General features: G+C 39.9%; 1 protein-coding gene across 13 annotated transcripts in view; it reads left to right on the top strand.

The window, feature by feature from the left end:
* chd9 (chromodomain helicase DNA binding protein 9) overlaps positions 1 to 14,711 on the top strand; it is a 269,727-nt gene that overhangs the window by 231,548 nt on the left and 23,468 nt on the right. For 10 of the 13 annotated variants that reach the window (XM_059992849.1, XM_059992851.1, XM_059992844.1 and 7 more), the window contains 4 exons: positions 6,552 to 7,445; positions 8,938 to 9,098; positions 9,257 to 9,529; positions 13,054 to 13,470. In XM_059992849.1, the coding sequence (XP_059848832.1) occupies positions 6,552 to 7,445; positions 8,938 to 9,098; positions 9,257 to 9,529; positions 13,054 to 13,470 (1,745 nt within the window). The remainder of the gene's footprint in view (positions 1 to 6,551; positions 7,446 to 8,937; positions 9,099 to 9,256; positions 9,530 to 13,053; positions 13,471 to 14,711) is intronic. The other 3 variants (XM_059992857.1, XM_059992852.1, XM_059992850.1) reach the window with 2 other exon arrangements.

The following is a 14,711-nucleotide window of genomic DNA, read 5'->3' as shown; positions in this document are numbered from 1 at the left end:
TAACTAGATCTTTCCAATAACAGAGTCACCAAAACTGTACCCAGACCAAGTGCGATCTCACCAATGACTTGTACAAGTGCAACAAAATGTCCTGGCTCCGATACTCTGAGCCCTGACTGTTGAAGCCCAGGGTGCTAAGTAGGCACCATTTCCACTGCTCTGTCTGCCTGTGGCACCACTTTCAGTGAACTATGCATTCATATCTGTCATTACAAAGACAGGGTACTCAGAAGCAACTAAAAACAACCACTGTAGAGTGAATTAGGCCAATTGACCCATTGAATCTGTTCTATCATTCTACTGTGGTTGATTTGTTAACCCCCTCAATCCCATTTATCTGCCTTCTCACTGTAACCTCAGACACCCTTAATAATAAAGAATCTATCAACCTCCACTTTAAATATACACAATGACATGGCTTCCACGGCCATCCATGGCAGTGAATTCCATAGATTCACCACCCTCTGGCTAAAAAAAACTTTTCCTCATCTTTGTCCTATAGCGATATCCTTGTAGTCTGAGGCTGTGCCCTCTGGTACAAAACACCCCCACTATAGAAAACACCCTCTCCCCATCCACTCTACCTAGACCTTTCATAATTAATAGGTTTCATTGCAACCCCCTCCCCTGCTTCATTCATCTAAAGTCCAACAGATACAGGACTAGAGGCATCAAATGCTCCTCATTATTAAACCTTTTATTCCCAGGATCATTCTCAGTGAACCTTCTCTGAACCCTCTCCATTTCTTAGATTAGAGACCCTAAACCATCACCTGTATTTCATTTGCCACGTCTTTGTCCATTCTCCTAACCTGTCCAAGTCCTTCTGCAGACTCCCTACTTCCTCAACACTACCTGCCCCTCCACCTATCATCTTTTCATCTGCAAGCTTGACCACAAAGCCATCAATTCCATCATCCAAATCATTGACATATAACGTGAAAAGAAGCGGTCCCGATACTGACCCCCTGCGGAACATCACTAGCCACTGGCAGCTAACCAGAAAAGGCTCCTTTTTATTATCACTTTTTGTCTCCGGCGAGTCAGCAAACGTCTGCCCATGCTTGTGTCTTCCTGTAATACAGTCTTATGCACAGCATCTTGACAAAGGCCTCCTGGAAGTCCAACTAAGAAACATTCATTGACTCTCCTTTGTCTATCCAGCTTGCTATTTCCTCAAAGAATTCCGACAGAATTATTAAGCAAGATTTCCCCTTAAAGAAACAATGCTGACTTTGGCCTATTTTATCATTTTATCCTGAAACCTCATCCTTATTAATGGACTCCAACATCTTCCCAACCACGGAAGTCAGGCTGAATGGATTTTAATTTCCTTTTCTTCTGCCTCCTTCCCTTTCTGAGGGGTGGATTGACATTTGCAATTTTCAGTCTTGCGGAACCATTCTAGAATCTAGTGATTCTTGAAATGTCGTTACTAATGCCTCCACAATCTCTTTATATGTCTCTTTTAGAGCCACGAGATGTAGTCCATCTGCTCCAGGTGAATTACCTACCTTAAGAACTTCCAGCTTTCCAAGTACCTTCTCCTTAGCAACTACACTCACTTCTGATCTCGACACTGTCTAATTTTTGGCATACTGCCGGTGTTTTCCACAGTGAATACTGACCTATTGAGCTCATCTGCCATTTCTTTGTCCCCCATTACTACCTCTCCAGTGTCATTTTCCAGCAGTCCAACCCTTTCATTTACTCTTAATATATCTGCAAAATCTTTCGCTATCCTCTTTTATGTTATTGGCTCGATTACCGTCATATTTCATCTTTTCTCTCCTTTTTGCTATTTTAGTTACTTTTCATTGGATTTTAAAAGCTTCCAAATCTGCTGTCTTCCCACAAATTTTTGCGATATTATTTACCGTCCATTTTACTTTTATACTATCTTTGACTTCACTTGACAGCCACGGTTGCTTTGTCCTCCCTTTTGAATATTTCTTTGGAATTAAATTATCCTGTGCCTTCTGAATTGCTCCCAGAAACTCCAGCCATTCTGCTTTGCCATCATCCCTGCTAGTGACTGCTTCCAATCAAGTTTGGCCAGCTCCTCCCTCGTGCCTCTGTAATTCCCTATACTTATGTAATGCTGATACTTCTGCTTTTAGCTTTTCCAATTCAACTGCAGGGTGAATTCTTTTCTTTTGCAATTTATTTTTTTATTAATGTTCATCACCAAACAAACATTTCCATAAGATGTATTTCAGACATTGTACATATGTATCATATAATCATATATGTCACAAATCTCCACAAAGTATTTATCTGAGGTATACACTTATAGAAAAGAGTGGAAAGAAAAAACAAGCAAAAGGCAAGAACTATGTACAAGTAGGGAGTGATTTTTTTTTATAACAGATTCATTGATTTGTGAGAATAAAATCAGGCCTATGAGGCATTATGTAGTTAAACCATTTTTCACAGTATGAATCAAATTGTTCCAGCTTATGATTAACAGATGCTGTTATCTTCTCCATTTTGTAAATGTCCATTGTAATTTCCATCCATGTATTTAAAGTTGGGCTCTCCTGTGATAACCATTTCCTAGTAAGAGTCTTTTTACCAGCCACCAACAGTATATTCATTAAATATTTATCTCTTTTCAACCATTCTTGAGGTATATATCCAAAATATATGGTCTTACTCTCCAAGGGTATTTCACATTTAAAGATGTTTTGTAGGGCATTGTGTATCCCCCTCCAATAGTTTTTGATAACAGGGCAGTCCCAAAAAATATGATAATGATTTGCATTTTGATTTCCACAATTTCTCCGGCAAACGGTGAGGTTACCATCATAATGGGATTTCTGAGAGGGTGTAATAAAATATCAAATTTTTCCATCCAAACTCCCTCCATTTCTGTGAACTGGTACACTTCCATTGATACCTCCATATTGTTGTCCATTCTTCCTCAGATATAATTATCCCTCCTTCCTTCTCCCATTTTGTTTTAATGTATGAAGTTGAATGTGAGTACAACCCCTTACACATGCTTGAAATGACTCTACTACCATCATCTGAATTATATGCTTTTCTAAAGAGCTCTATCAAGCATGTATTTGCCTTGGTTGCATTTTTAAGCATCTTATTAACACATCTGTAAATACCGATTAAAAATCTTGTTTTGCTAATAAGTGTTTCTCTTTAAGCATTTCAAAACTGAACAGTGTTCCTTCTTTCATTATGTTGCAAAGAACTGTTATTCCTTTAGCTGTCCAGTCCTTAAATCTAGCATCCAATTCATTTGGTGTAAAATCAGAGTCATATGCACACCATTTAAGAATTGCAATATCTCTCTCTAGATTATATTCTTTTACAGTAGTTTTCCATATTTTAAGAGTCAATTTCATCCATGGGTTATCAATAGTATTAATGTACCTTTGCAGGTTGTTATCAGCCAAAATTGCTTGTATGGGGATGGGAAGTACCCGCTCCTCAATGCTTTTCCATTGAGCGTCATATAATGGGTTGCACCAACATATCACAGCTCTCAACTGTGCTGCAAAATAATAATCTCTAAGAGAAGGTAGGCCCCATCCCCGCTTTTCCTTTGCTAATTGCAAAGTTTTGAGACAAACTCTAGGCCTTTTACCCTGCCAAATATACCTTGATAGCATCTTGTTCCATTCATTGAATTGATTTTGATTAATCTCTATTGGTAGGGTCTGAAAGAGATATAATAGTCTGGGCAGTAGATTCATTTTAATCAACTCAATCCTTGAACTGAGACTGAGAAAAGGAATCAGGTTCCATCTTGCCACATCTTCCTTAATTTTTTATATAAAGGCTGATAATTACATTCTGATAATTTTGCCAAATCTTTTGGTATAATGATGCCCAAATATTTGAAAGACTGTGTGCCATGCCCAGGGGTATCGACTTCCAATTTGCAGGGTGAATTCTGTCATATTATCACTGCCTCCCAAAGGTTGCTTCACCTTTCCCCAATCAAATCAGTTTCATTACACAGCACCCAATCCAGAATAACTGATTCCGTTGTGGGCTCAACCATAAACTGTTCTAAAAAGCCACTTCAAAAGCATTCTACAAATCCCTTCTCTTGGGATCCAGCACCAACCTGGTTTTCCCAGTCTACCTGCATATTGAAATCCCCCATGACCATTGTAACATTGCCCTTTTTTCACATGTCTTTTCTATCACCTATTGTAATCTGTACACGCCCCCCCCCCCCCACCTCCTGGCTACCGTCAGAGGCCTGTATGTAACTTCATCAGGGATTTCTTTTTCCCTTGCTGTTTCTTAACTCTACCCACAAGGATTCTACATCTTCTGTCCCTTCTTTCTAAGGATTGATTTAATTTTTTTTAACCAATAAAGCTACCCCACTCCCTCTGCCCACCTGCCTGTTGTTCCAATACAATGCACATCATTGGATGTTAAGCTCCCAACTGTGATCTTTCATCCGCAACTCAGTGATGCAGACAATGTAATGCCACCAGTTTCTAACTGTGCTACAGGATCAGCTATGTCATTCCGTTTATTGCGTGCATTCAGTCCTATATTCATCAGCATTCTCAATTTTACTTCCATATTACTGGAAATTAAATTGTTAACCCTTTCTAAACTTGTATTTTTCTTTCTTCTGGAGACTCTCCTAACCTCTCCTATATTCTCCTTCCCTTTTACTTTATTCTCATTCCCAAATTGCTGAACCCCCACCCCTCACTATTTAGTTTAAAGCCCTATTTATACGATTCGCCAGAACCCTGGTTCGAGCATGATTCAGGTGGAGCCCATCCCATGAGAACAGCTCCTTCCTTCCCCATTACTGGTGCCAGTGTCCAATTCTCACACACTAATCTTTGAGCCTTGCATTTTGCTCTCCAATCCTATTAACCCTTTGCCAATTTGCATATGGCTCAGGTAACAATCCAGAGATTAGAAACATAGAAAACCTATAGCACAATACAGGCCCTTTGGCCCACAAAACTGGGCCGAACATGTCCTTACTTTAGAAATTACCTAGAGTTACCCATAGCCCACTATTTTTCTAAGCTCCAGAAGTCTCTTAAAAGACCCTATGGTATCGCTCCATCACTGTCACTGGCAGCCCACTCCACGTACTCACCACTCTGCGTAAAAAAAACTTAACCCTGATATCTTCTCTGTACCTGCTTCCAAGCACCTTAAAACTGTGCCCTCTCGTGTTAGCCATTTCAGCCCTAGGAAAAAGCCTCTGACTATCCACACAATCAATGTCTCTCATCATCTTATACACCTCTATCAGGTCACCTCTCATCCTCCGTCACTCCAAGGAGAAAAGGCCAAGTTCACTCAACCTGTTCTCATAAGGCATGCTCCCCAATCCAGCAACATTCTTGTAAGTCTCCTCCGCACCCTTTCTGTGCTTCCCACATCCTTCCTGTAGTGAGGTGACCAGAAATGAGCACAGTACTCCAAGTGGGGTCTGACCAGGGTCCTATATAGCTGCAACGTTACATCTCAGCTCTTAAACTCAATCCCACGATTGATGAAGGCCAATGCACCATCTGCCTTCTTAACCACAGAGTCAAACTGCGCAGCAGCTTTGAGTGTCCTATGGACTCGGACCCTAAGATCCCTCTAATCCTCCACACTGCGAAGAGTCTTACCATTAATGCTATATTCTGCCATCATATTTGATCTACCAAGATTATTATATGTTCAGTTCTGGATTTTAGTTTAGCCTCTATCTGCTCAAATTCCCTCAGTGGAGCCTCTTTCCTTGTTCTTCCTAATTCGATGCTACTCACAACAGTTAGATCATAACCACCCCCTCCCCAACTCAAATTCCTATGCCGGTCAACTGAGATGTTCTGAATTCAGACACCAGGCAGACAACACAACCCTGGGACTCTCAACCCTTGTAACAGAAAATTATGTCTTTTCCCCTGACTAGACTATCCTCAGTCACAACTGAGTTTCTCTTCTCTACCCCCCCCCCCCCATGGTCCAGTTGCTCATCATTCCTACATCCCTCACTCTCATCCTCACAGGGAGCAACAATCTCAGACCTGTCAGGCAAGCTCAAAGGCTGAGGGTCCTCTTGCATCACCTGTGGAATCCCCCAGCCAGCCTCACTTACAGTCGTACCCTCTTGTCTCTGGGTACAGAGCATGACTGACTGTTGATTTTATTTTGTCCCAGTGGAACAAAATAGAATCTCGCTGTCTCGGCAATCAGTTGATTAGGATTTAAGCATGAGCTGATAGAGCATTAAACCTGGTCTCTGGGCTCTCCAAGCAGCAGAACTTCAGAGCTGACAGAGTTCCCCAAACCAGCTTTGCTGTGGTTTCCACGGTTAGAGAGAGGGAAATGAAAGCAGTGTGAGCATTCCCAACCTCCTCGACACTGGGAGGAGAGCAGCATTGTAGAGGAGTGCAGAAAGTTTCATCAGAATATGTAACAGCTGCTGCAGTTGATAGCAATTAATGAATTATATAGTTCAAATATATAATAAAATTGTTGCTAGGGGATTTTAATTACTCAGCACTTCAGACCAAGGGATTAAATTGCTAAAAGCATTTTTTTTACTGCAGAACTTCTCGATCCACCCATTTTCATACAACCTATCACAGAAGAACGAGCTTCCAGGACACTGTATCGGATTGAGCTGCTCCGAAAAGTGCGGGAACAAGTTCTTCGCCACCCACAACTTGACGAGCGGATAAAACTCTGCCAGCCGGGCCCAGACCTACCTGAGTGGTGGGAGAGTGGAAAACATGATAAGGAATTACTCATTGGAGCAGCCAAGCATGGGGTCAGCAAGACTGATTACCATATTTTCTGCGATTCTGAGCTATCCTTCATGTTAGCCCAGAGGAACAGTAGCCAGAGCAAAATAGCCCAGTCGAGAAGTTCAACGCCACTCTTATATCATCAGTACCCATCTTCTTCTTCGCCTCTGCATTTGCAGCCCAAGGTGCAAGATAAAAAAAGTCAGCCTGAGACTGAAAGTGTAAAATGTGAAAGGAATGCTGTTGTCAAGAAGGAACCACCAGATTCGTCTGATGAAGAAGTTACAATGGACGTTGAAGTTAAGAGTAAAGTGAAATCGCATTTCAGCTTGCAGGTGCAGAACAGGTTAGACAAGAAAACTGGTATTAAGTTGGACCCTGATCCTGATGGGTGCATGGTTGCAGCAAGGACTCAGCCCCTAACACCAAACTCAGTGCTCAACAAACGAAAAGCAAACCGACAACGCTCGGACTCGAGCTCTGACTCAGAGTCGGACTCTGACAATTCTTCGTCATCGTCACCTTCGTCATCCTCCTCGTCATCCTCGTCCCAGTCTTCATCTTCCTCTTCATCCTCGTCGTCGTCATCTTCGTCCTCCTCGTCCTCATCATCCTCGTCCTCCTCCTCTTCCTCCTCCTCGTCCTCTTCTGATGATAGCGATAGTGACAGCGATGATAAGCAGACCCCAGCAGGTAGTAAGTACCTCTTGTTAAAGACTCTGTTTCAGCAAGTCAAGTCACATTTATAATAGAATGCAGAAATGTTCCTTTGATTATAAGCAAAACTTCAGCCTTTAAGATATGACTTTTTTGGATATGATGGCCATTATCATTTAAATAGGACTCATCTGCCAACTAAAATTCTGAAATCTTTTTTAGATGTATGAACAATCTGAAGCTTGAACATGTACATAAAACAGACTGTTTTAACTATTTAAGCATTGCAAGAAGGTCTGATACATATGAGTAATTACTACTATTATTATTGCAGTTTTGATGGTTTTATATTGACAATAAAATTATACTTTAAATAATGAATAATGAGTGAGGTCAGTCAGGGTTGACCATGGATGTTGCAACCTAGCTGTCTAGGTATGTAAGTCTGGGCAGTACAATATGGAGAGCAAGTTCTGTCTCCACGCATGTGATGAACCCAATGGAATGGCAGAGACCGATACAATTTGGCACCAACAGCATCTCAGGAGCTGCCAGTAGGGACTCAACATAGGGACTCCAGCTCCGGATCTTTCCCTCAGGGCTTACTCCTGAAGCTTTCCCCATGCATGGGTGTAGACGCAAGGCAGCAGAGGTTTGAGATCAGAGTTTTCCTTCTCCCAGATGAGCTGCCAACCATGGCTGATGAGCCCCATCTGCCCAAAGCAACAGGTTTTAAGCTGCCAGTAACCCACCTTTGCCCTTTCTCCTGTCAGTAGAAGCGGTTCTGCTGGGCTTATTAGCTAAGCCACATGTGAAGGCCAGGAGCTGGACTTGATTGTCAGAGGCAATTTGAGACACACGCCATTGGGAGCATTTATTAGGTAGTGAGAGCTTGTTCCCATTACCACCCCTGGCTGTGACAGGAGCCATAATGAAAAATACTGCAGAGGATATATTACTGTATGTCTAGTGTCACCTTAACTGATACAAGCTACCAGTGATGGTAATATGGGTAACCACCAATCTTAATTAACAAGGCAGTTTTTTGCCAGAATAAGAAATTACACAACTTTTACTCGAGGTGGCTATTGTTCATGTTTAACATTTGTTGTGCCAGTAAAGTTTTTCTTTCTGGTCAGCATTTATTCTGTTATGCCAAAATACAGAGAAAAAAAAATCTAAGCACTTGTAGCACAGGATAGCAAAATATTTTATAATGGAGTTAATGTGTACTGCTGCAGAAGTAATTTTTCTTCCTTCAGGTCAGGGAGGAGGAGGATTGTATACCTGTGATAATTCATACTTGAACAGAACACAGACATTTTGTTTTTGCTGGGAGGGAAAAAAATGAAAGGTAGCAGAGAAGTCTGGCTAATATCAGGGTATAAATATTATCACCTATAATTAGAATTGTATCGTCTCTGCAGAGTTGACAACATAACAACTTGCAATTTTTAATCTTGACATAGCACAGGAGAGCATTAGGGTTGAGAGACTATTTTAACACAAAATCACTTGTATTTCTCTTAAGGTAAAGCACCACAGCACTTGAAGCCATATGATGAAGATAGTGTAGCATCTCTCAGTATTGCACATGATGAAACACAGGACAGCTTTCTACCAGACAGTGGAAAGCCTGATACCCAGTTCCTGCAAGAAAGGCATAGGTTTGCTGCCTCCTGCTGGCCAAAGGTGAGCACTGGAACTAACAGCCACATTTGAAGAAGTCAAGTTGTGGTGTTACAAACTGGATGTGGCTTCGTTTCTGATTTAAGACAGTATTTTACAGGGTAAAGATTTTTGGGATAAAGTTGTGTAAACTTGCAAATATATTTATTGTTTTTATGTAGGATCGTGTAATGATCAACAGAATTGACAGCATATGCCATGCAGTGTTGAAAGGAAATTGGATTCCATCAAGAAGAAGTTATGATTACAACGCTGTGACATCTTCCTATACAACAAAATTACTTGATAGCCCTTCTGCCATGGGAGATTTCAGCGATTCCGCTGTTGTTACATCAGGAAGCCAAGGCTTTAAAGAAGATAATTCTCTTTTGTCGCAGTTCACAAAGGTGAAGAAGCATGTGCGAGAAAAGGAGTTTACAGTGAAAATCAATGACGTATGTTCATTTTTATTACTGTTAGATCTGATTCTAATTGCAGATCTTTGCAGTGTGCAGCATGCTACTCCGCATCTGGCTGCCAGCAGCGTTTTCACTCTGAACTACTTCCTTCGCACACTTTATATACATTATTCCTTTGTGCTTTAACCATTATTAATTTTAAAGTATATTTATTTAGATGTGAGCTGTGTTTGTGATGCCCACCATTGAAAACTTTGTTTCTGCTTTTTCCTTCTGCAATTCTGAAGGCTTTTCTAGCAGTAGTGCTTACTTAATGCTTCGCATTTGTGGTTTCTGCTACTTGAAGGCATTGAACACAGGGATCTTTCAGCTAATACAATATATCATTTGATTTTGATTGAAGGTCGTTGACACCGCATGATGTGTTGTAGTAAATGCAGAAAATCCATTTTCTTTTCTTTTTGAAATCTTGGCTTTTTAAGTCTGCTTTTTTTTTCTTAATAAGTAAGCATGATCAGTTTTTTTGTCCAATATCATGATCGGCACTTGATGTTGGAATGTCTGACACAAAGCAGGTGCCAAGCTGGTGATTTCTCCAGCAATGGTAGGAGCTCCTTTGTTTGTTAGCACATGTAGTGTGCAATCACATTTGCTAATTATTTTAATATTTCAAAATCTGCATGGAAGTTGACCTTTTCTGACAAGGTATTCTCAAAGCTCTTCAAATTCAGAAACTACTTTGAATTTTCAAAAAGGCAACCACCTTTCCCTCCTCAGTCTCTGGGTTATTCTCATAAGCATATGGTCGAAAGCATGAATAAGTTTCACTTACAAATCAGAAAGGTTTATTTCGGAACAATAATGTTTCATACATTTTCTTAGATTTTCACCAATTCTAGATTCAAAAAGTAACATACTATCCAAATTTTTATCTGTATTGTAAAGGGCATGACTTACTCACTTACAATGCAATTGACTGAAAGCTTCATTCAAGAGTTATGTTCATCAAATTTGGGAAGATGTGTATCATTTTATTCAGCAATTTCCAGAATTTACATCAATGTGAAGACATTATATGTTGAAATTAATAACTTAAAGCATTTTGTTTTCCTTGCATCATTTTGAATATGAGCTTAAAGAACCATACCCCACAAGGCATCTGATAAAACTAGAAGTGGGATTATCCTCAACGATTCGATTTTGCTCAGCTTGAACACGTTAATGCCCTCCCCTTGCGATGTATATTTCTATGATTTTGAATGCGATTGCCAATTCTAGACTTTGTAAAGACTTTACAGTTTAACATCACCCCTTACCTTGGGCCACCCACCATGCCCTCCCTTACCGTGGATTGCCTTCTCACACCACGTGAAAACAGACAGATATTTGAATGGATGGCTTTTCAACTGTGCAGCAAAGAGTCTTTTATTTCCATCACTTGCATTTTTTTTAAATCACCTGTGATTCTTTTCCTCAGCTACTGTGGAAGATCAGTCCTTTACTTCTGATAATGCTGATGGTTAAGTAAACCTAAACATGAATGACATAATTACATTGAACAAGTGTTGAAGGTGTTGGAGAGACAGCTAATTGTTGTTTCAAAGTTCAAAGTAAAATTTATTATCAGTGTACATACATGTCACCCTGTACAATCATGAGATTCTTTTTCTACAGGCAGAAATCTGTAGAACAGTAACAGTAACTACATCAAACTTTACAACTCCTCCCTTGGAGCCAACAGGCTGGTCCTGGACTTATTTCCACTTGGAATAATTTACTTATTATTATTTAATTATATATGGTTTTATATTGCTATATTTCTACACTATTCTTGGTTGGTGTGACTGTAATGAAACCCAGTTTCCCTCGGGATCAATAAAGTATGTCTGTCTGTCTGTAAACAGGATCAATGGACAGCAAACTCTGCAAATGTAAATTTAAGTAAATAGTAATAAACAACGAGCATGAAATAACAAATTTAAGAGTTCTTATAGTGAGACCATTGGTTATGGGAACACCAGAAGTAGAATGAGTGTAGATATCCCCTTTTGTTCAAGTGCCCGATGGTTGAGGGGTAGTAATTGTTTTTGAACTTGGTGGTGCAAATCCTGAAGTGCTAGTACCTTCTACCTGATGGCAGCAGCAAGAAAAGAACGTGGCCTGGGTGGTGAGGTTCTTTGATGATGGATGCTGCTTTTCTACGCCAACATTTCATGTCGATGTTCTCAGTGGTTGGGAGGGTTTTACCTGTGATGAACTGGGCTGAATCCACTATCTTTTGTAGGATTTTCCATTCAAAGGCATTGGTGTTCCTGTACTAGGCTGCAATGCAGCCAGTCAGCACAATTTCCAGTATGCATTTATAGAAGTTTTCCAAGGTTTTTGATGACATGCCAAATCTCTGCAGACTCCTAAGGAAGTAGGAGTGCTGTTGTGCTTTCTTTGCAGTTATATTTATGTGATAAGTCCAGGACAGGTCCTCTGAAATAGTGACACCCAGGTATTTAAAGTTACTGACCCTCTCCACCTTTGATCCTCCAATGACTACTGGCTCATGGACCTCTGGTTTCCCTTGCATGAAGTCCACAATTAGTTTCTTGGTCTTGCTCACAGTGAATGAGAGGTTATTGTTTTGAGCCCCTCTTGGCCAATTTCCCCTCCTAAATTCTGATTCATCCCCACCTTTCATACAGCCCACAACAGTGGTGTCATCAGCAAACTTATACATGGTGTTGAAGCTTTACTTAGTCACACAATCATAGGTGTAAATTGAGTAGAGCAGGGGGCTAAGCACACATCCCTGTGGTGCTCCTGTGCTGATAGAGATTGTGGAGATGTCTATTTGCTACAATACGGAATATTCTTCATACAGCAAGCCCGTAAAAGGGGCTGCCCACACATTGCATTACCAGCAAGTGCCAAATGATCAAAGGGAAAAGTCAGTCCTCATCTGCTCAGAGGAAAAGTCAATCTGACCAAGGACAGAGACCCACTGGCAGGATCTTTTCCACTTGCTCTCAGTTGAGGTATGCAACATGGACCAGAAAAAGCTTTCAAAAACACACAAAAGAAAAAAAAAGAACATGAAGAATATAATTATTCCAAAGGCACAAGAATTTATCTTGATATCTCAGTAATTCCATTATATGTAATAATTTTTCATGAATAGTTAATAAATTCAATTTTTGACAGAACTCACTGTCTAAACTGGAGATAAAGAAAGGTAATTTGGATGAGAAAGCAGATTATGACATAGGGCACCAATGTCAAAGAATAAATGATTTGGATGAAGTTGACGAATATAATAATAATTCTTTTTGCTTCAACTATATCATTAGTAATTATAACTGGATGTTTAAGGTAGTACTAATTTACAAACGTAGTCGTACCTATATTCTTAAAGGTTGTTTGTAATGTAATCGGTGTGCATGTGTTCATCTAAACATATTCAATTTGTCTGTAGTCTCCAGCTACCAAAACAACAAGGCTTTAGCTGGTAGAGCTAAAGTTGATGTCTATCATTGTAAAGCCATTTTTTTTATTGTCATTTGTTTCAATAGGAAAGTGGATTGAAGTTAACTTTTCAGAAGCAAAGACTCACTCAGAAGAGAGCTTTAGAGACTGAAGAAGGAACTTCAGATCAGCATCAGTATATGGCACAGCTGCACGATTTATATTCTACTCCCGACAGCAGTCAAGAATTGGCTGTGGACTTCTCAAAGTCTTTAATGGGAGCTGGGAGCTCCATTCCCTTATCATCCTCAATGCTATTTAATAGCAATTTACCTGGCAGCATCTCCACAGCCATCCCTCATCCTAAACCAGCATTAGCAGGTGCTTCTCAGCAGATTACAGGACACTGCACAAATGGAATCCTATTGGATGCCCAGCCAATTGTTAAAAAGAGAAGAGGAAGGAAAAAGAATGTGGAAGGATTGGACAATCTTTTCATAAACCGGAACAAATCATTACAGCCTGTAAGTCTGCATTTATATTGTAATATCATTAACAAGTTATTTATAGAAATAAATCTAATGATACAACTTAACTGCTAATGTTAGCAATGTAAAATTCTGTTGCCTAACTGCATGAACCTGTTTATTTTCTTTACCTTCTGTCAGTCACCATGTTCCAATGTGATTGCTTCATTGATTATGGCATGAGTCAGTCTTTGCTGACTCACTGAGTATAATTTCACTGTGATGGGAAGTAAAGCTAAAAAGTTTAGAAATAGGTAAAATATTAATCATGTTTGAAGGTGTGGACATATTGAATGAACTGTCCACCTTGTATGGTGAGTAAGGGGGAGAGAGGTGGAACTGTTCCTTCAGACATGCATGAACAGTGACATTCTGTCTGCATCCACGATGATTCAGCTGGTAAGTCAGGCTCACTTTCAGAAAAAGGTAGTCAGTTTGCTACAAAATAATCTGTGAATTTATGTGCGATGAAATTAACTTGATTAAAAAGATTTAGCCATCGAACAAATTTAGATTAAACATTTCATGAATGGTGATAAACTTATTTAGTTCAAATAGTACGAGAATTGTGCTTGATTTTCACATAGCACAGCTTTGTGGGCCGAAGGGCCTGTATTGTGCTGTAGGTTTTCTGTGTTTCTATAGTTGAGGAGTTAAGGTGAGTACTGGGTCATTAGTGAATTAAATTATGCAGTATATTCCTGTATTTTAAAAAAAGGTTTCTCTGGAAGCTTGGGGGAGGACATGGGCAGGAAAAGTTGATGAAGGGACTGAAAAGCAGAGGATGGGAAATAAGAACAAGACTAATTGAATCCGATTTCCTAGGTTATGGCTATCGGGCTCTTAGATGTAATCGTATTTTTGTTTATCCGTGTACATTTGAGTTAGAAACAACTTGCAATTATAAGTATCCTTTAATGTAGCATCTGTGTCTTAAAGCCTTTCACGTGAATGTTATTGAACAAAATATTGAAGCCAAACCATTTAAGCAAAGGCAAGGAAGTAGCCTGCGGAAGGAAATTCCAGTCATTGGTACTTAGGCAGTTGAAGACACAAATTATGGGTAAGAGGCCACACTTTGAGAAGCACAAGTAGGTGGTTCCATCAGATAATATTATCAAGATAGGGAGAGTGAATCTTGTTTTTAAAAAGGGGACAAGAACACTAAAACTTTGCTATGGCTGAACTGAGAAAATAAGGATTGGGACTAGGTCAGTGGGGGTTTAAGTGGAACAAGT

The sequence above is a fragment of the Hypanus sabinus genome, chromosome 17, assembly GCF_030144855.1.
Source record: "Hypanus sabinus isolate sHypSab1 chromosome 17, sHypSab1.hap1, whole genome shotgun sequence".
Classification (NCBI taxonomy): Eukaryota; Metazoa; Chordata; class Chondrichthyes; order Myliobatiformes; family Dasyatidae; genus Hypanus; species Hypanus sabinus.
Note: the sequence above shows the minus strand (reverse complement) of the source record. Positions and strands in the feature narration are given on the sequence as shown.